The sequence below is a fragment of the Oryx dammah genome, unplaced genomic scaffold, assembly GCF_014754425.2.
Source record: "Oryx dammah isolate SB20612 unplaced genomic scaffold, SCBI_Odam_1.1 HiC_scaffold_27, whole genome shotgun sequence".
Taxonomy (NCBI): Eukaryota; Metazoa; Chordata; class Mammalia; order Artiodactyla; family Bovidae; genus Oryx; species Oryx dammah.
In genome coordinates, this window is record NW_024070211.1 from 117289368 (window position 1) to 117309331 (window position 19964).

The 19964-nt window shown below is 40.0% G+C and overlaps 1 protein-coding gene across 2 annotated transcripts in view; it reads left to right on the plus strand.

Annotated features, from left to right (window-relative positions):
* OSBPL6 (oxysterol binding protein like 6) overlaps positions 1-19964 on the plus strand; it is a 122504-nt gene that overhangs the window by 62012 nt on the left and 40528 nt on the right. For both annotated transcript variants that reach the window (XM_040227710.1, XM_040227711.1), the window contains 6 exons: positions 85-198; positions 316-486; positions 3370-3502; positions 9720-9823; positions 10383-10475; positions 14758-14832. In XM_040227710.1, coding sequence (XP_040083644.1) covers positions 85-198; positions 316-486; positions 3370-3502; positions 9720-9823; positions 10383-10475; positions 14758-14832 — 690 coding nt within the window. The remainder of the gene's footprint in view (positions 1-84; positions 199-315; positions 487-3369; positions 3503-9719; positions 9824-10382; positions 10476-14757; positions 14833-19964) is intronic.

The following is a 19964-nucleotide window of genomic DNA, read 5'->3' on the forward strand; positions in this document are numbered from 1 at the left end:
AGAGTTTACATTAAGCTCACTTCAGTACAGAAACACATCAGATCACATATCCTTCCAGCCTTTTAACCAGTCTTTCGATTTCAGATCCAAAAAGGGAAGGTCCATGGAAGCATCGATGTGGGACTTTCTGTCATGTCAATTAAAAAGAAAGCTCGGAGAATAGACCTTGACACAGAAGAACACATCTATCATTTGAAGGTAAAGATGCCTTTCGACGTTTCTCTGCCAATATCTGGGGAAATCATTTGCCTAGACTAGTGGTTAGGCAGGAGACTGGCTTCACTATTACCTGTTCCTCTTTTTCAATTGTTGTAGGTGAAATCCCAGGACTGGTTTGATGCATGGGTCTCCAAACTGCGCCATCATCGACTGTATCGGCAGAATGAAATTGTGAGATCACCACGAGATGCCAGTTTTCACATATTTCCTTCAACCTCCACAGCTGAATCCTCACCAGCTGCTAATGTTTCAGTTGTGGATGGAAAGGTATGACTTCATTATATTAAAGTCAGCCCGGAAATTGCTTGGAAGATTATGCAGACATATTTTCTGAGTCTCATTTGACAAACCAGGAAGAGAAGTTTGGCTTTGTAAACTAACTCTCAGAAGACAATAGTGCCGTTTAGCATCAAAGTTAATTACAAGTATAGAATAGATTAGATGGAAATGTGGATCACCAAGAGAATTAACAGTTACTTTTCCTATGAATGGACTACATCTTAATTTTACATGGCTTTATAAGCATATTAGAGAGTAGAGTGAACATTTGGTTAATCAATACCTAGAAATCAATGTCTTCCTGGGTGGTAATAAGACCACAATGTTTTCAGAATGAAACTTGCTTTTTTGCCTTGAGCTGTAATATATACATGACCACGAAAGAGACCAGTGAATTTCCCCATGATAAGGCAAGTGGGCTAGAGATTGTGACAGAAACATAAGTAGTGGCCTATTTAAGACTAGGCACTGTGTTAAGCATTGGACATTCATTCATCTCTAGTCTTTAATATAGCCAAAGCTCAGAGACAGTTAAGAATTTTTCCAGAAGACATTATCAGCTGAGTCTTCATCTCAGCTCCACCTGAATCTTCATCTTTGTTTCCAAAATCAGTGTCTTTTCCATTGTACCAGATTAAGGGAGGCTGAAGCTATTCTTTGGGCTGGTTTTTTCTGTGTTGAAACACTAGAGGTGTTCCCTGTTAAAAACCAAGGTTAGGTCAGTGGAGCAGGGAGAGAGCTGTTTTTGCCTTTGCTTCAATAATTAGGTTTTCTGAACCACAGCCACATTGCACTACCCAGGATTCTTCCAGTTTCTTACTTGGCACCTGATATTGAGAACAGAGACATCTGTGAACAACTGGCTGCCACAGTGAACTGAGTTCAAGTGTGTTTCAGTGAAGGTTCTGCTTTTCTCTGTTTTCCTACATAGGGGTGTATGGACTAATATATATCCAAGTTTCCTTACCAAGCATTGAAAAACCTCATGGGGTAACTGGCAGACTCATCAAATCAGATTAAATTAAATACAGCTATATTTAGCTATTGCTGTTTTGATGGAAATTACTTAAGTCATTTTTGTTAAATCCTGTTAATTATATTCGGTTGACCCAAAAGTTCATTCAGGTTTTTCCGTAACATCCTACAGAAACACCCAAAAGAACTTTTTGGCTAACCCAGTATTTCACAAGGCTGTCAAACATATTTCATTCTGAAATATCTCTCTTCTAGAAACAGGGTGTTGGATTAACCCTGATACTAACTGCTTCTGAAATATAAGGAAATGAGTCAGTTGTTTAGTCACCAAGTCATGCCAGCTCTTTTGTGACCCCATGGACTATATAGCCTGCCAGGCTCCTCTGTCTGTGGGATTTTTCAGGCAAGAATACTGGCGTGGGTTGCCATTTCCTTCTCCAGGGGACTGATGAATCAGTAAATCGGGGTTATTAGGGAACAGGGCACTTACTGAGTAACACACACAAGATGTTCAAGATAGTTCCCAAGATTCTCTGGGCCTCCTGTGTTCTCATCACAAAATGGAATGAATCCCAGAGTTAGTCCAAATTAAACAAGAAATGTATATACATATTTAATCATTTGGTTCTTTCAGCTTCTGCCTGTGTCTTTGGCACAGAGTGTTGATAAAAGATGTATTATTTTCATCTCCTGTGATATGTATTAAATAACTTGGGTGACATCTGAGACTGGAGAACTGAAACCAAATCCTCCCCATTGTTTGCCTTGGAATAAGAAAGGGCTTCGGCTCTGGTTTTCATAGATGTATTGCTCTCATTACAAACAACATACCTCTAAGATCTAACTCGGTGAAAGATTTCCATTACATTTATCAAAATGCAATAAAGAGTGAAAAGAGCTTTTTATCACTTGGCTTGCATTCTAGGCATCAAATGATGAGGTTCCAGAATGTTAATTGCTTTGTGGCCCTGTGCGGGTAATAAATAAGTCTGGATTTGCTGAGCATGAGCATCCTTCACTTCATAATGATTTACAAGAGACACAATCAGTTGTAATTGAATATTAAAGTCAAGTATGGACTGGACTTAAAGTTGTTTCAGCTTTAGAGGAATTAAGTTTCTGCTTTTTTCTTGGAGTGTTTTTCACACTCACGTTAGTATCTACATACTTCATACAACTTTATTTCACATAAAATCTCTTTAATAGAAAGTCTGTGAGCTATAGATAATAATAACTTGCCAAGGCTGCCTCTTTTTTTTTTTTTTGCCATGCTGTGTGGCTTATAGCATCTTACTTTGCTGACCAGGGATATAACCCGGGCTCCCGTCAGTGAAAGCGCCAAGTCCTCACCACTGGAATGCCAGGGAATTCCCAAGACTGCCATTTTATATGTTACAGTTTTCAGTATGCAATGTCATACTGAATATGCAGTTTTCAATATTTTGATGGAAAGGATACTTGCTGGTGCATAATGTATTTAAGAATCACAAGTGGCTGATAACACCATGAGTTAGCCATAAGGGTACAGAAAGCTTTCAAAAAGTAAAGGCCTTCATTCGTGAGTTGAGGACTGCAAGAAGGACACTATCAACCATAACTTAATGGGTAATTAAAAACCATTGAAAATTTGAGTTGGCAGGTCCTTGCAAGTATAATATTCTTAAGCATTGTCTGCTTCATTGTACGGTGGAGATGGCAGCTTAACAAGTGTTGTTATCACCTATGAATTTTTACTCCCCTGAGCTTGTACCACATTTAGCCAAGAGCCTTCTTCCATATTTTGAGCTTGCCCTTTCCCCCCCTTTTTTAATGTAGCTTTGAGGATGCTCGTGTTCTTTTTAGTCAATTACATGTACTATTCCTGCCTAACCCTGCACATTTTGCTGTTCGCTGTAGGTGCAGCCAAACAGCTTTCCATGGCAGTCCCCTCTGTCCTCTAGCAGCAGCCTCCCTGCGACCTGCACGACCGGCCAGAGCAAGGTGGCAGCCTGGCTGCAGGACTCGGAAGAGATGGACAGGTGTGCAGAAGGTCAGTTCATGCCCGGTGTGGGGTCTCAGGGTGAGCCAGCAAGACAGACACAAAAGGGGCAAATTGTATGGGTCCTGCACCTTTCGGGTTTCTTTCCTGTCCATTCTCCTGCACCCTCAGAACTACTGAATCTGGTTTCGCCCTTACACTGACTCCCACCCACTTCAACCCTCTCAGCCCCTTTCCTTAGCAGTTTCCTCTGGCTTCCTTAGCCTCCCACACCCTGCACCCTGGGGGCGATCACCCAGCTGAGTGCTGCCTCAGGAGGACCCCCCGCCCTCTCTCCTGAGAGTCCACTAGGTCCCTTACACGGCTGCCTTCTCTGCTCTCTATCTGGCCCACGGAACAGTGTGTGTTCCCCAACTACCGGCAATAAACAGCCGTGTTATACGGCATCTTTAGCCACCATTACCTGGTGGTGGTGTCCCACTCTGGATCAGTTATGGAATACTCTGAACTAGTACACAAGTCCTTCATTATACCATCTCTCAGCCTCTAGACCTGCAGAAGCTTTTTCCTTCCATGTCATGAACCTGAGTATGTTGGTTCAAACTAGATCTGCAGACCATTTCCAGTCTGTGAGACGGCTTTCATTTGACATTCAAAAACGAAAAGAATAATAATAACAGTTCAGTTCAGTCACTCAGTCGTTTCCAACTCTTTGCGACCCCATGAATCACAGCACGCCAAGCCTTCCTGTCCATCACCAACTCCCGGAGTTCACTCAGACTCACGTCCATCGAGTCAGTGATGCCATCCAGCCATCTCATCCTCGGTCATCCCCTTCTCCTCCTGCCCCCAATCCCTCCCAGCATCAGAGTCTTTTCCAATGAGTCAACTCTTCGCATGAGGTGGCCAAAGTACTGGAGTTTCAGCTTTAGCATCATTCCTTCCAAAGAAATCCCAGGGCTGATCTCCTTTAGGATGGACTGGTTGGATCTCCTTGCAGTCCAAGGGACTCTCAAGAGTCTTCTCCAACACCACAGTTCACAAGCATCAATTCTTCAGCACTCAGCGTTCTTCACAGTCCAACTCTCACATCCGTACACAGGAAAAACCATAGCCTTGACTAGAGAGGTATTTAATAAATCTAAATTGATTTAATTTTTAAATTATTTTCAGCTGATATTGGGCCTAACTTTTTTTAATATTAATTTTTTTCCTTTATAAAGTTATGGTGAAAGGAGATGTTACATTATTTTATGACCTCACTTAGAAAAATTGAAATTTGGTGATCTGTGTTCATGCCCTGACCAAAACAAATTTTTTTTTGCTCTCCACATGTGTGAACTCAAAGTCTGCGGCATTGTGATTAGTTCTCTCCACATCCCAAGCTCAGTATTTATGTGAAAAATATGACTTTGAGGGGGATGTTATATTCATTAAGTGTGTCAAGCTAACAGTCCATTGAAAGGGTTTTACTTGATTGTATACACAAAACACACAAATATTACTTTGCCTTTATGAACTTCAGGTTGGGGAAGAAGCTGAGCTCACTGTCCTACCTACTGAAGACTCGCTCACCTCTGCGGCTGTGCCAGACAGTCAGCTTCTCCTCTACTTTCTGCCCCCTTGTTCACGCTTGTGGCGTTCAACCTGGCCACCAACGTTGTTGAAAAGATGGAGACTGTTCACTGGGACCAAAGTGCATTCATGTGACCAAAATAAATAGACATTGGCCTTGATGCCAAGAAGCCCCTGACTGGTCTCCCTGTGTGCTTCTAAATAGTCTGTGGCCCATCCCTGTGCCCTTTCGCCAGCCTTGGGGGTGACCCTCCTTTCTCCCCATCCTGACCTCTCCACCTTGTCCTCGACCTGCCATTCTCTTCTTCAGGATTTAGCAGAGGAATGATCTCTTCTCTTGGGAACAACCTAAGTCTTTCCCACTTTCCTTGTTCCTGCCTGTAGACTCCAGCTTCTCTCCCCTAAGTTGACTTGGCCCTTATGACTCTATGGCAAAAGCATTCTTGGCAACAAGAGGCCTTCGGATTTCTGCTGTGTTCTCAAGCCTCATCCTCTGACCCGCTCTGCAAGACCTTGTCTAATGGGCCTCCACTTTTAGGTCCTGTGAAGTTTTCCCTTTTTCTCCAGTTATTCCTCCTTTATTTCACTGGGATTCTACTCTGGTCAGCCTTGGTTGTAGGGTTGGTCAAGCTTTTAGCTTCAATAATAATAAGCACAGTTTATTGAGTGCTCATGGGGGTTGGGCACGGAGTTAAGTACTTGACATCTGTGGTCTTTTATACGTTTTCACAATAGTACCAAGCAGGAATTATGAGCCATATTTTTCTAAATAGGAAGACCACAGCTCAGAGAGGTTGAGTAACTTGTCCATGTTACACAGCAAGTACTTGGCAGAGCTGCAGGGCTAACCCAGATCAGCTTGATCCCAATGACTATGCTCAGTGCTTTGGAAACAACAGGCATGCTTCTAACCACAGTCTCTATTATGATGATGATAATGATCATAAGATGGTAGTGGTCATCGTGGCAGTTGATAGGATGGGTCACGTCTTGTGCAGCAGGCACTGTTCTAGGTGTTTTATATGCATTGACTCATTTAATCCTCTCAATGCCACTTTACAGGTGAGAAAACATAGGCTTAGAGAAGTCAGGTCACTTTAACCAAGTTGACACAGCTAGTGACGGTGGAGCTGGGATTCAGACTCATGGTCTGACTCTGGAGCGTATGCTCTTAATCACTACCGTATTTCCCTCAAACAGGCTGAACACTCTTTGTGTCTCAGACCTCTGTACGCAGCCTGTGCTGCATTCCCAGCCGCTTCCTGCACTGGACCCTTTCTGTTGATGCGCTTGGTCACGCTCTCTTCTCAGCCTGTCATAAACCAATTCTGTCTCCTCTGTGGAAACGGCCCCAGCTCCTGGATTCCCCTGTGTTTGTCGGTGCTGCCGTCATAACCGCTCCTGAAACCTCTGTCATCTCTGCCCCACCCAGCCTGTTCATCCCGTGGAGGCTGAGGTCGTTATTCCTTTGAAACCTACCCGCACCACCACCACCCCCACTGCCGACCTCTCGCCCTCATCTGCCTTCCTCTGGAATTCCATTTCTGCCAACCTATCTCATGCTCTCTCTTTGCTCACCAGCCTCTGACTGGTACCCACACCCTCAGTCTCTTGCTCTGTGGCTCCGTGGCTCTCAGAGGCTCCTGGGGAACTGCTTCTCTTGGATGTGTTCACAGATAGTGCCAGCACTTAGCAGGCATCATTCCATTGCCCTTGGCTATGAGATATATGTATTACTGCTGCCCCCACTTTGCTGATGGAGAAAGTGAAATGCGTGGAAGTTAAGGAATCTTCCCAGTTATGCACTGCCCTGATGGAGAGGCTGGGGCTCCAGCCAACCCACATTTACTAATCCCAAAGCCAAATCTTTGTTCACTACATAAAATATATAGTCCCTCAAGACCTCTATTTCTTAAAATAACTGTTGCAAAAATCTCTTCAAGTGGTTTTCTGTGGACTCTTGGGCTGTAGTCCAAGCTACTTAGCCCAGCATTTAGCATCCCACTTTCAGGTTTCTAGCCCTAGCCTGCCCTTTCAACCTTGCCTTCCATAGGCCGAATTGAACTTGCTATCTCCAGAGTGTCCTTGCACGTTCCTGCCTCCAGGCGTTTGCACAGGCTGTTCTTCTCAACCTGCTGTGACTGCTCTGCCCTTCTCCATCTTCCTATTTTTCTGAATCCTCTATCAATCCTCCAGACCCACAAAAGTTTCCACTGTCTTATCTACTCTGACAACCTCAAACCACAGTAACTATCCCTTTCTTGAACTACCACAGCACTTTTTTTTTTTGGTCTATTCTGATCATTTTATAGAGTCCCATCATTGAGGATGGTTGCAGCTCAGAAGTTCATCATGTAACATCTTCTTGAACCCATAACATAGCACATTTATAGTTCCAGTACTTAAAGAGGATAGCTATTCATAGGTCTGGATGTCTGTCAGTCCAGATCTCAAGTATGTAAGGGAGTTTCTTAGATCTTGGAAAGCAATTTTTCTCACAGATGCAAAATGTTAAATTAGTATTTTATGTGCCTTCCTTGTGTACCAGTATATCCATCACTAAAATGGATACATAATAGTGTAAGGTACAGATTATTTATTGCATATATTTTCTTTAAACCAGAATGTAAATTCCATAAATCTTACTTTATTGCTGTGTTCACTATAGAACTGTGCTGGTTGCATAGTGTCTTCCTAACCAGTTGTGCCGAAATGAAATAGTAAAGGGATAACTTTGGATGTGCTCTGAGTGCGTAGTCATCAGTTGTGTCCGACTGTTTGCAACCCTTTGGATTGTGGTCCACAACGCTCCTCTTGGTGTGGGATTTTCCAGCAAGAATACTGACCCAGGAATCAAACCCGTGTCTCCTGTGTCTCCTGCATTGCTGGCAGATTCTTTACCCACTGAGCCATCGGGGAACCTTAATTAATCATTGCACAATTGGATACCATGTTTGTTTGTTTGTTTTTTAATTTAACTTTTTATTTTATGTTGGAGTATAGTCGACTTACCATGTTATCTTCGTTTCAGCAAGGCAATTCAGTTATACATATATTCACTCTTTCAGATTCTTTTCCCATATAGGTTATTACAGAATATTGGATAGAGTTCTTTTTAGGACAAAGTAGAGATGATGAGAAAATAAGTAAACTGCTATATCTTAAGTTTTCAAATTTTTACTATTATAAACTATCTCAACAGTCCTTTCTTGGCATAATTTTTCCTTTTTCCAAGATTCTAAAAATAGATTTAATCTTGATTTAATGAAATTCTAGAGATTTTTTTAAAAGGTATTTTTATTGTCTTGGGTAAATTTTTATAATCCTTATGTATAATCAGACATCTAGGCAAGGGGTAAAATTCTGCCAAGGATTTCATTTCTTCTATATTTTAAATGATAGAAGTGTCAAGAAATAGTGAGGCTTGTTTCCAGTTAAGGCTCTAGAAGAATGATTAAACATAGTGCAATTAATATTCCATAAAGACGGTTTCTGGTTTTCATAGAGTTTTCTCATCTACCAGCTCAGTTGCTACTTTCATTAAGAAGGTAAGAGAGTAAATATGAACTGTTACCACTCAACAGGTAAGAAAACTACAGCTGAGAAATATAAAATTAATCAATGTTTCCCAACCCTTAGTTTTGAATCCTTCTGCCTTTGATCAAATCCATTCACCAAGTTCTCTTTCCATTCTGTTAGAAAGGGTTTTAAGCCCCATGTTTAGATCTCTATACTACCTACACATACCATTTGCATAGAATAATGACAGTTATTAAGAATGAGTGTAATATTTAGCAAATAGAATGCTTAGTGGACAGGTAGTGTCAGGCTATGCCCCCGTCAGCATGCTTATAATGCAGTTTCAAGGCAAGTTAAAATGAGGTCTCTTTTCACCATCTTCTTTCTGCTCTTCCCTCCAGCCCCTTCCTTCTTTCTTTGTACTGCTTTTCTCTCTCATCCCTTCCCTTTTATCTTTTGTATTTCCTACCCATCCAACCCACTTGTTTTATTTTCTTCGTGGGGGAAATGGGAGGAGTGTAATGGTGCTGCCTCCCCTGAAATGAGGAGAGAGTGATGGAAGGGTCCTGGCCTCCTCAGTACTTTCTTCTGCCACCTCCGTTAGGTCATTTCCTCTCTTGAGGAATTTAAAAGCCACTGATGGCCAAGAGTTCCCTGGAAGAGCCACAGCAGCACTTGAATAGCTCACCCAGACTCCAGCCTAGGGCAGATGCTGCTGAGAGATGGTGCCTGGGTGGGGCCTGGCCCCTATTGCTGCTGCCCTGCTCTCTGTAGGGTGTGCAGGGGTTCTGAGTCCTACACACGAAGACCTTCACAGCAGGTAGACACATTGCTAACAGCAAAGCTGGACAAGCACTGAGGTTCCCTGGAGCATGCTTCTGATGTGACAAAGGCCATCTCAGCAGAATCTCCCAATTTCACTGAGATTTTAATAGCTTTCTACACTAATTGTTCATCTGTAAGAGTGGATTTTGAACTCATCCAATAAATAATCAGTGGTTTGATGGTTCTAAACCAGAGAAGGGTCTGTTTTCTTTCATTTGCCAGTATCATTGTCCTGTAAACATAGATCTACCTGATCATATTTGCCATAATTTGGATAGACTGCCTTTTATTATCATCACCATCACTTCCTGCCCAGTTCTAACATATTTTTATTTCTGATCTGTTTTAGACCTTGCACACTGCCAGTCAAACCTTGTGGAACTTAGCAAACTCCTGCAAAATTTGGAAATACTTCAGAGAACTCAGTCAGCACCTAATTTTACTGACATGCAGGTAAACATATTATAGCTGCTGGTCAAAGGAACTTAAAATATTCACTCAGAATTTTTACTGAATTGTTATATGAATATATAAGGCAATATTTAAAGGGATATAACTATAATACAGATTAGCTTATATTCTGGAGTTATTCTTAATAACTTTTTGAATCTTGGTGTCATTGTGTTAAGATGTCTTTTTTAAAATGTTGTACATTTAAATACAGACTAATTAGAAGTGAATATCTGAATCATTCTTCCACATTTATGTTGCATTAGAAATGATAATTATGAAGGTATAATTTGGGTACTGTAAGAATTTGTGCTATCTTTTCAAGTAGCAAAAAAACAGCAAAGATCTCTAATCCTATTTTCATTTTGTATAGCAGAAAAATATGTTTTGTTTTTGTCTGCTTTTAATACCCTTTAAGCATCAGATGCACCTTTATCTCCTGGCTGGTTTGCTTTAGGTATCTAACAATGATTCTTTACTAACTTGCTGTGCTCTCTTTGTCTACGCCTGTATTATCTGTGTTAATAATGCTTTGTTGCTTTTAACTATTTATGCAATGTAGGCTAACTGTGTAGATATTTCAAAGAAAGACAAGCGGGTCACAAGACGATGGAGAACAAAAAGTGTCAGCAAAGATACAAAAATACAACTGCAGGTACAGACCTTACTTCTCCTTCATTCATATTTATAGATATTTTTAAAAATATGAGTATTTATATATCAGTTCTTAGAACTTTAAAAGTTTAAAGCAACTGTTAACTGCTTTAAAGCTAGTGCTTTTCAGACTGAGTTATACTATCTAAAATAGTGAGAAATCTATTCTTATTGTGGCATAAGTAAAAAGAATTTAAAAGAAAGCTTAAAATTATGTAATACGGCTGTCAAGTGGCATTTTCATTCTCAATTATGGCCTTTGAACCATTAAAACATATTTTAACAAAAAGTCACCTTAAAAATCTAGACTAAAAATCAAATGGGTTGTAATGAACATTTATATATACTAAATCTTAAAGGAGCCTTTTGTGTGTTAGTGTTGTCCAATCGTATATCTATTAATACATGAGATGAAGACTGCAACAGGCTAGAAATGAACAAACTTGGGTTCTAGTCTAATCATTGTGATTTCCTGGCAGTATCTCGTTTATTTCTGTTAAATTGTCTGGGCCTCAATTAACTTCTGAGTAAAGTGATAGAGTTGCATTAGTGATCTTTGAATTACCTTTCAACTCTAAAATTCTGTGATTCTACAAAAATAGATATTATTGGCCATCAACAGTCACTTTTAAAATTTGAACTAACGTCTTCATGGTTCATAATAAACTTACTTGAAATTCATTTAAAATAAGTTATATGAATAGTTGAAAATTTTTAACATAAGATCCTCTTATGTCATTGCATTGCAATGATACAAAATATGGTAAATGCCTACAACCTCTCATGTCAAAATTCATGTTACTTTCAGATCTTTAAGTTTGAAATTTTACCACTCCAGTCCTAACTATATATTAATATTATAAAGGACTCTTGCCCTGCACAATCAGAATTAGACTCCTTATTTTGCTTTTCTTTTTATTATGCTGTAAATCAATCTGTAACACAAAGAAGGACTGCTTTTTAGAATATTTCAGTGTCTTTTAAATAAGAACAATAATTCTTCCTTAATTCTGATTTTACTGATAACATTCTTTGTGTTTTAATTCTAAACGTGTAAATAACCAATTCTTCGTTACTTTGCTTACTAATCTGATTAATTTGAAAATAGATTTTTGCAAGCAATAAAGATCTTTTTTTTTTTTTTTTTAGTTAGAATGTCCACATTGTGTGAACACAATTTTTTGTGGTCTTTTGTTCAGTATGTTTTTCTGTTTTTTTTTTTTTACCTTCTATTCAGAAAATTAATACTGTGGAGACAAATGTGTCCAATGACTTCACAAGGAAATTGCCTAAAGTTGCTTTCGGGAGTACCATATTTTTGAGCAAGTGATTGTCTAGTTTTCTGTGTGTATTTTTAAAACATAGTATCTATGGTTATCATAGGCAAGGAAAGAGAACCTTAATTGTAAATAGAATAACTGGACAGGGCCAGCATCATAGGAACATGCACAGTTGTGGGTAGATACCATTTCACTCTTGTTTTTTATAAGAGAGCCAATTGAACGGATTGCCATTCACAACTATGGTCTTGAGTAGGTTGGTTCTGTCACTGAGTCTTTCTTCCTGAAGGAAACAGAATGTCATTCTGAATAACCCTCCCATTCACAGGCTGTGCTTTTCAATGTGTGGAGAGTTTGATGGAGGTTTTTCTTTTTTTTTAATCATCAAAAGAAGTTGTTCAAAAAGCAGGAAAATATTCTTCTTTCATATTTATATCACATGTTGGGGTTGATTGTTTGTTCTTAAAGTTTCATTATACTCTATTGCCTTGTTTCTGTTTTGCCAAAGAGTGGCAAAATGGCCCTTGTGAGTCTAGTTCAGTTATTTGGGGAGAACTGAAATCGTTTCATCCCCATACTCAAAGAAAGTGTTAAACTTTCAAAAGTAGGAAATTTAGTTCCAACTCCAGTGGAAATAAATAGACGAAGGGGTGGTGGTAAGCTGTTAATCGTTTCCAGAAAAACCTCACTTCCGCTTGAACTGGTAAGACAAAAGATCGTAGGGTGAATGCTACAGAATTTAGTACAACCCCTAGACTTTTTCTGCTCACTCAAACCAGCGACCTTCCAAGACCCCTTAGAATGCTCATTCTCTATCACTGCAAAGTTACCAGAAGTTTCTTCACCATCATACCTTACTGGGGAACCATAAAAATCAGCCAGTGATGACTATGACTGATATGAATGTCAGTACTCATCAGTTTTTTACCTACAGAAAGGCATAGCATTTATTTTTACTGTGATGGATTTTACCCACCACTTTCTCCCATCCTAATATGCATATTTCTTCCTCCTGTTTTAAATGTTTCTTGACCATTAGAACTGCATCTCATGGTTCCAAGTATTTGTTTTGAGCTCATAATCGTCTCACTACTTGGATCACTTTCTCTGAATGAGAGGCTTTTCGTAGTAAATGGCTCATTTTTCCTCCTCTCTGTCATTTGGAACGTTTAGTCCACCAGCCATTTATGGAGGAAATGTAAACTGTCTTGTGGCGGTGGTTATTGTTATTTCTGTTGTTGTTACAGATCTTGTTTTATGGAACTTGGTCTTTAGCATTCTGTAGTTGTAATTTTTGAGATAATTATAAAATAGATCATTTTAAAAATTGACCTCAAAAAAGTAAAAAATGAAGAACATATTAAACTAGATGTTTGACTGCTTATTCTTATATAAGTACACTATTGACTTGAATGTGAATGTTAAAATCTGGACCACATTTCTACCTGACGCTTCTGGGAAGCTAGCTCAAGAATCCATTGAGTAATTCATTGGAGGCAATAGGTGTCCTAGAAGTCTCTATGGAATTACCTGTAAGGAAAAAATATTCCCTGTGTCCCAAAGTTCAAATTTCTGGTTCTAATAAAAATCTCAGTATCATCATTATGCAATAAAACAGTTTGATTATGTTTTAAATGAGTGGGGGATGGCAAGAAGAGAATGATTTTATAAGGGTTGTTGGAGAAGAGATTACTACTAGATTTCCCATGCTGCTAATAGCATTAATTAAATACTAGGTCCCTAGATATTGGAGAGAATGAGGTATGGGGTAGCAGATAAATGATCTGTTGTCATTCATTCATCCTGGATCTCACAGATGCTCAAATACACAGAAGAGTAAAACTACATTCTTTCTTTTTTTTAACCACAGTCGGCATAAAGAGATTTTGCATAGAAACTGTTTTGTCTGACACAGATTATGTTTGTGTGTTTGTGTTTAATAATCATATACATATATGTACACAAAGGATTTGTGAAGATGGAAGAGAAATGTGAATGTAATTTGGAAAATTGGAAGAGAATTGGAGATCTAAGAATTTAAAATATTTTTCTGTTGTCCAAAAAGACTAACACAGCCATGCTGGTTTTTTTTTTTTTTTTTCCTCAGTCTGACTGTTATGTGACTCTGAAAACATTTCAGCTAATTGGAACTGAAATTAATTCTCACAGCCTTGAAGAGTTAGGATCTGTCAAATGCAGGCACAGTTGAGTTGATTGGAAGGAAATATTATTATCCCTTAATCCTGTCCACCAAAAAGAGAAGAAAGAAAAGCTCTAAGAGTCTTCTACTGGCACATCACTAAATGAAACATATGCCTTCAGATTTTCATAGTTGATTTTTATAGGTGTTGTCCCAACACACTGAGGACATTGTGGTTTACCTTCCTATTCTGTGGGGACTGGCTTCCTCCTTGGAAAATTCTTCAATCAGAAAATTCCAACACCATTCTTAATACTGAATCCCAGAGACCTTTATAGGAGGAGAGAAAGTGGGGAGTTGAATATTCCTGGTATCCTTCCCCTTTTGCCTCCCAGCAAGAAACAAAAAATTCTTCCTGGCCAACAGGAGGCTCTCATTACAACCTGTTTGTTTTAGCCTTTGCATATTATTTATTTAGTCACCTTCCCCTGAACTTATTTTTTCCTTTGCTTCCATTTACTGAATGCCTTTTGGTTTCATATAACATGGCATTGCATGAATAAAACAAAAGGTAAATTGATTTTACCTGGAAATGGTAAGCTCTTCATCGCTTCATAACTTTCCATCTCCTTTTGGGGCAGGGGTTATGTTCAGCAAATAGATAAGTGTTTGGGTGGTCTGCCGTGATAAACTTCTCTCATGGCGTGACTGCTCCTTCAAGCTCTTTTCGATGCTAAGATTTAGCAAAAGTCAACTGCAGTTAAAAAATCGCCCTCTCCCTTGTCTGATTATCTTTCATCCTCCCATATCCCCCCCCCCCCTCCCTGTTTTCTCCTCCCTCCTCTCCTCTCATTCACTGTCAGGAAGGGCCATCTGCGAAGGGCCAGTTCAGCACAACTCGGCGCCGGCAGAGGCTAGCAGCAGCAGTGGCTACAACAGTGAGTGGATTTCCACCTCCAGTGGATGTTTAAAGAGAATGAGAACCTGTGTACTAGTTATTCACCCCCCTGCGCTAATGGCGCCCCTGGCGGGGATGGCGTCCAGCACGGCCCTCCTGGGTTGGCCGAGCTCACACATGTTCTCTGACTGTCTGCGTGGCGGGCGTCTCATGCACACAGGTGTTTGGGTTTGCAATGGAAAACGATCATGTAATCCAGATCTCTACTTCTACACTCAGTGTTAGAAACAGTTTAAATTCAAGGATGTATGTGGGATTTTCTTACATGGTGTGGGTTTTTGGGGGGGTTGGTTTTTGTTTGGTTTGTTTTTTTGCCATCCTGATCTTAGAACTTTTGCTGATTTTTGGTTTTTCTAAGAAAAGTCAATTACTACAGATATAAGCTGTGCTTTTTTGGTCGCAATGTGACTGTTTGAAAAGGATGTGAGAATAAAGAAATGAGAGGGGACAAAAAGGTGAATTTTGATGCTATCTCTCAATGGCTACTTACACTTAGCAAAGGAAAATTGTTTTCTGGAAAGAGTATTGAGCTGAAAATCAGAAAATATAGTGTGGAAAGGAGAAAACCACAAAATTAAATGGTGTTTAATTCACATCTAGATGTTGGTGTTTTTTTTTTTTTTTTAAGAGAAAATAGTGTGGCTATTAGGCAGATAGAAGAAGTATTGAGATAGATAAGGCAGATAATCAAAACTTGCTTAGAATAGTGAACTATCCACATGGAATATGAAATGGAATATGTAAACACAAGAACCGTATGCTGGATAAAAATACCTTAATATTTGCTTAATCATAATCATAATTACCTATCAACTTTATAAATACAGAGTTCTGAGTTCATAGCAAACATTAGTTTTTTGGCTATTATATAATATTTCCTGAATTATAGTCTTGCTCTTGCTGCTGGTGTGTTTTAAGACTAACATTGCTGAAAAATATGAAAAGATTTTGGTTGCATTCTAGGAGAATGGATATTGATGTATGGATTGTTGGTTTTATGCTTCATAACTAGTGACTGACTCTTGATTTATATCTGGGTACTTAGCTGGATTGTTTGAGAGACAGAAATGATTTTGATTATGAAATGAACTAGTGACTTGAAATTTATTAGAGAAGTGACTGAAACTCACAGTTCTGTGAATATTTGAACAAAGAAATGATTATTAGAGAACAATATCTCAGTATGGAAAGGAAAGGTCAGTCATTTTATGAAAATACTAATGTTTCCTTAAATAATATACTTCTAAGATGGCATGCAGGAAGTGATTGTATGTCTACTATGTTCATTTTTTAATTGTAGATAAATATATAAGGAATATAATAAAACTGAAATTAGAACCTATTTGAATAGAATAGGTTTATATATTTTTTATTTGGAAGTGAAAGAGAAAAAGGTTTTGTTTTGTTTTGTTTTTTAATTTTTTATTTTACTTTACAGTTCTGTATTGGTTTTGCCATACATTGACATGAATCCACCACGGGTGTACATGCTGATTATACAGAGTGAAGTAAGCCAGAAAGAAAAACACCAATACAGTATACTAACATATATATATGGAATTTAGAAAGATGGCAATGAGAAAAAGGTTTTGAAAGATGGAAGAATTAATGCTCACCTTCCCCCCAGGGTGACTGTGACCACAGAGATTAAGAATAACTTAAAGCAACTAATGAGCGATGCTGGCATGTTTAGTCATATATTCAGGAATAAATAGAGAGAATGGGTACTCTTAAACCCTCTAGGATCTGTACTTTTAATGCCATACCAGAGCAGAACAACATCTAGCAGGATCTAACAAAATCATTTCTGCCTTCTCGGCCTCCTCACCCACATTTCAGCGACCTGTCACTGGCTACTCAGCCCTCCTGTGCCTTTGACTGCAGTGGTTCCCCTTAACTCCCTGTCATTCCTCCTCCCAAAACTAAAATTCAGTTCAGTTCAGTTCAGTTCAGTCACTCAGTCATGTCTGACTCTTTGCGACCCCCTGAATTGCAGCACTCCAGGCCTCCCTGTCCATCACCAACTCCCGGAGTCCACCCAAACTCATGTGCATCGAGTCAGTGATGCCATCCAGCCATCTCATCCTCTGTCATCCCCTTCTCCTCCTGCCCCCAATCCCTCCCAGCATCAGGGTCTTTTTCAGTGAGTCAACTCTTCGCATGAGGTGGCCAAAGTATTGGAGTTTCAGCATCAGCATCAGTCCTTCCAATGAACACCCAGGACTGTTCTTTAGGATGGACTGGTTGGATCTCCCTATAGTCCAAGGGACTTGCAAGAGTCTTCTACAGCACCACAGTTCAAAAGCATCAATTCTTCAGCACTCAGCTTTCTTCACAGTCCAACTTTCACATCCATACATGACCACTGGAAAAACCATAGCCTTGACTAGATGGACCTTTGTTGGCAAAGTAATGTCTCTGCTTTTCAATATGCTGTCTAGGTTGGTCGTAAGTTTCCTTCCAAGGAGTAACCGTCTTTTAATTTCATGGCTGCAATCACCATCTGCAGTGATTTTGGAGCCCAAAAAAATAAAGTCTGCCACTGTTTCCCCATCTATTTCCCATGAAGTGATGGGACCGGATGCCATGATCTTAGTTTTCTGAATGTTGAGCTTTAGGCCAACCTTTTCACTCTCCTCTTTCACTTTCATCAAGAGGCTTTTTTGTTCCTCTTCACTTTCTGCCATCAAGGTGGTGTCATCTGCATATCTGAGGTTATTGATATTTCCCCAGCAATCTCGATTCCAGCTTGTGCTTCTTCCAGCCCAGCGTTTCTCATGATGTACTCTGCATATAAGTTAAATAAGCACGGTGACAATATACATCCTTGACATACTCCTTTTCCTATTTGGAACCAGTCTGTTGTTCCATGTCCAGTTCTAACTGTTGCTTCCTGACCTGCATACAGATTTCTCAAGAGACAGGTCAGGTGGTCTGGCATTCCCATCTCTTTCAGACTTTTCCACAGTTTATTGTGATCCACATAGTCAAAGGCTTTGGCATAGTCGATAAAGCAGAAATAGAAAGTTCCAGAAATTTTTCTGGAACTTTCTTACTTTTTTGATATTCCAGCGGATGTTGGCAATTTGATGTCTGGTTCCTCTGCCTTTTCTAAAACCAGCTTGAACATCTGGAAGTTAGCCCACATGTTTTGAGTCTATCCTATCCTGCTCAGTGCTTTTTATCTGGAATTCTCCCAGGAGGCTCCAGTCACTTGTTCTCCTTGCTCAACTCAGATGTGTTAGGGCAGCTGAGATTGCTCCCAAAGATAAGTACACCCAAGATGTTTCTGAGATTTGTTCTTGTTGATTCTTAGCATGCATGTCCATGATGGCCCACTTACGCCATCAGTGAGACCCATCAGAATAGGGGGATGGAAAAGAGAAACACTAGCACCTCCCGTGCACTTGGTGCTCCCCACAGGCCCCCCTGTGCATGTAATGCAGAGTAACCGCAGCAGGAGACGTTTCGCTTGGGCTCTGTGAGTTGTGTATTCTCAGTATCTTCCTTATACTTGTTATGTGGTCTCTTTCTCACCCTTGTTTGCCATGTTTTTCTTCTCAGCGTCTGATTGAACTTTTAATAGAGAGGCCTTTATCTTAGGACCAAGTCTGGGTCCTCACTGGACTCCCTAGGCCTCCGCTGCACCCGGGCCTCCCGTCACCACCTCTCCCTCAGCCTCCCCACCCACTCAAGGGAGGAGACCACTCTCCTACACAGTGTTAGTCCCTGGAGTGTTAGGGTTCCTGAGTGCAGATAAAACCCTTTTACATGATCCTCAACACATTTCATTTTCCACCATCAAACACCTACATTTCTTTTTCTCAAATGCTCTCCTGCTTCCTTGTATCCTGAAATCACATCCTTAAATCTGCAAACTCCTTGGTCTGTCTGTTACCTCAAGTCACAGTCTCTGCCCCTGACCTCCTCATCACCAGCATTGCCATGGACTCCCTCTGTTCCTCCTAGAGGGTCTTAGGCTGTCTGCTCTTTCTATTAATAGATTTAACATCACCGCAGTTATGGTCAGCAATTTCCTCTATCTATCTTCAAACATTCTTCTGCATAAATCATCCCATTCCTTTATAGATGGCCTAGAAAACCTCAAGCGTTATTGTCACAAAGTTGCCGGGATAGGATTCCAGCAAATTATTGAACCCAAGGACTCCATTTTCTCAAATGGGCTATCTGCACTTCAGTATCTGTTCTCTGGAAGAGTCAGAAATTAAGTTCCTAATGAGATAAACAAGTTGTTGACATCTCCCAGTGCAGTGTAGCCAAGACCCCCATGGAGGATGAGAAGGAGTTACTCTGATGTCTCCAGATAACAAATGCTTCAGATACCCTATATTACCACGCTTAGCTTAGCTGAATCTGGGAAAAAGCTTCATTCCCTCTTTCTTTCCTGGGAAGCCTGAATATCTTTTGAGATAAATAACTCCTTGCCAGGACCAAGCTGCATCCTAAGGACCCTCTTAAGCCTCAACTGCCATCACCCAGACCCACAAACTGCAGCTCAGGCTAGATTTTTAGGGGTCTCTCCCTCCCCTCCATCCTCTATGTCTTCTGTGCACATGCTTGCTTGCTCCCTCTTGCTCCTTCGCCTCCCTTTTTCTAACATGAGATTTAAAGCTAAGTCAAAAAATGAGGAAAGGAAGAGGTTCTAGCATACCTATACATCAGACAAAATATTGGTTCCTTCCTCCTACAGCGTATTTTCTGTTAGATAGAGGATGTCAATTAGCTTTTAATTTATACAAAATTCAGCTTGTGGAGGCATCTAAGTCTGGTTCTTGAAGGTAATTGAATGCATATCTGTGTAGTAAGAATTAGGGGAGTTTACTGATGATCTGATTTATAAAATGAATTGGCATTCTCATTCTCCAAGAATGGTTGGCTGACAGCATTTATAATGATCAGGTAGAAGCTTCTAGAAAAAGAAGGAGTATTTTGCCTCCACCCATCAGAAGCCTAGTCCAAATCCAAGGGCAAAGAAACTTCTAGCCATTTGGCAAAATCTCAATGGACATGAGTTTGAGTGAACTCTGGAAGTTGGTGATGGATAGGGAGGCCTGGCGTGCTGTGATTCATGGGGTTGCAAAGAGTCAGACA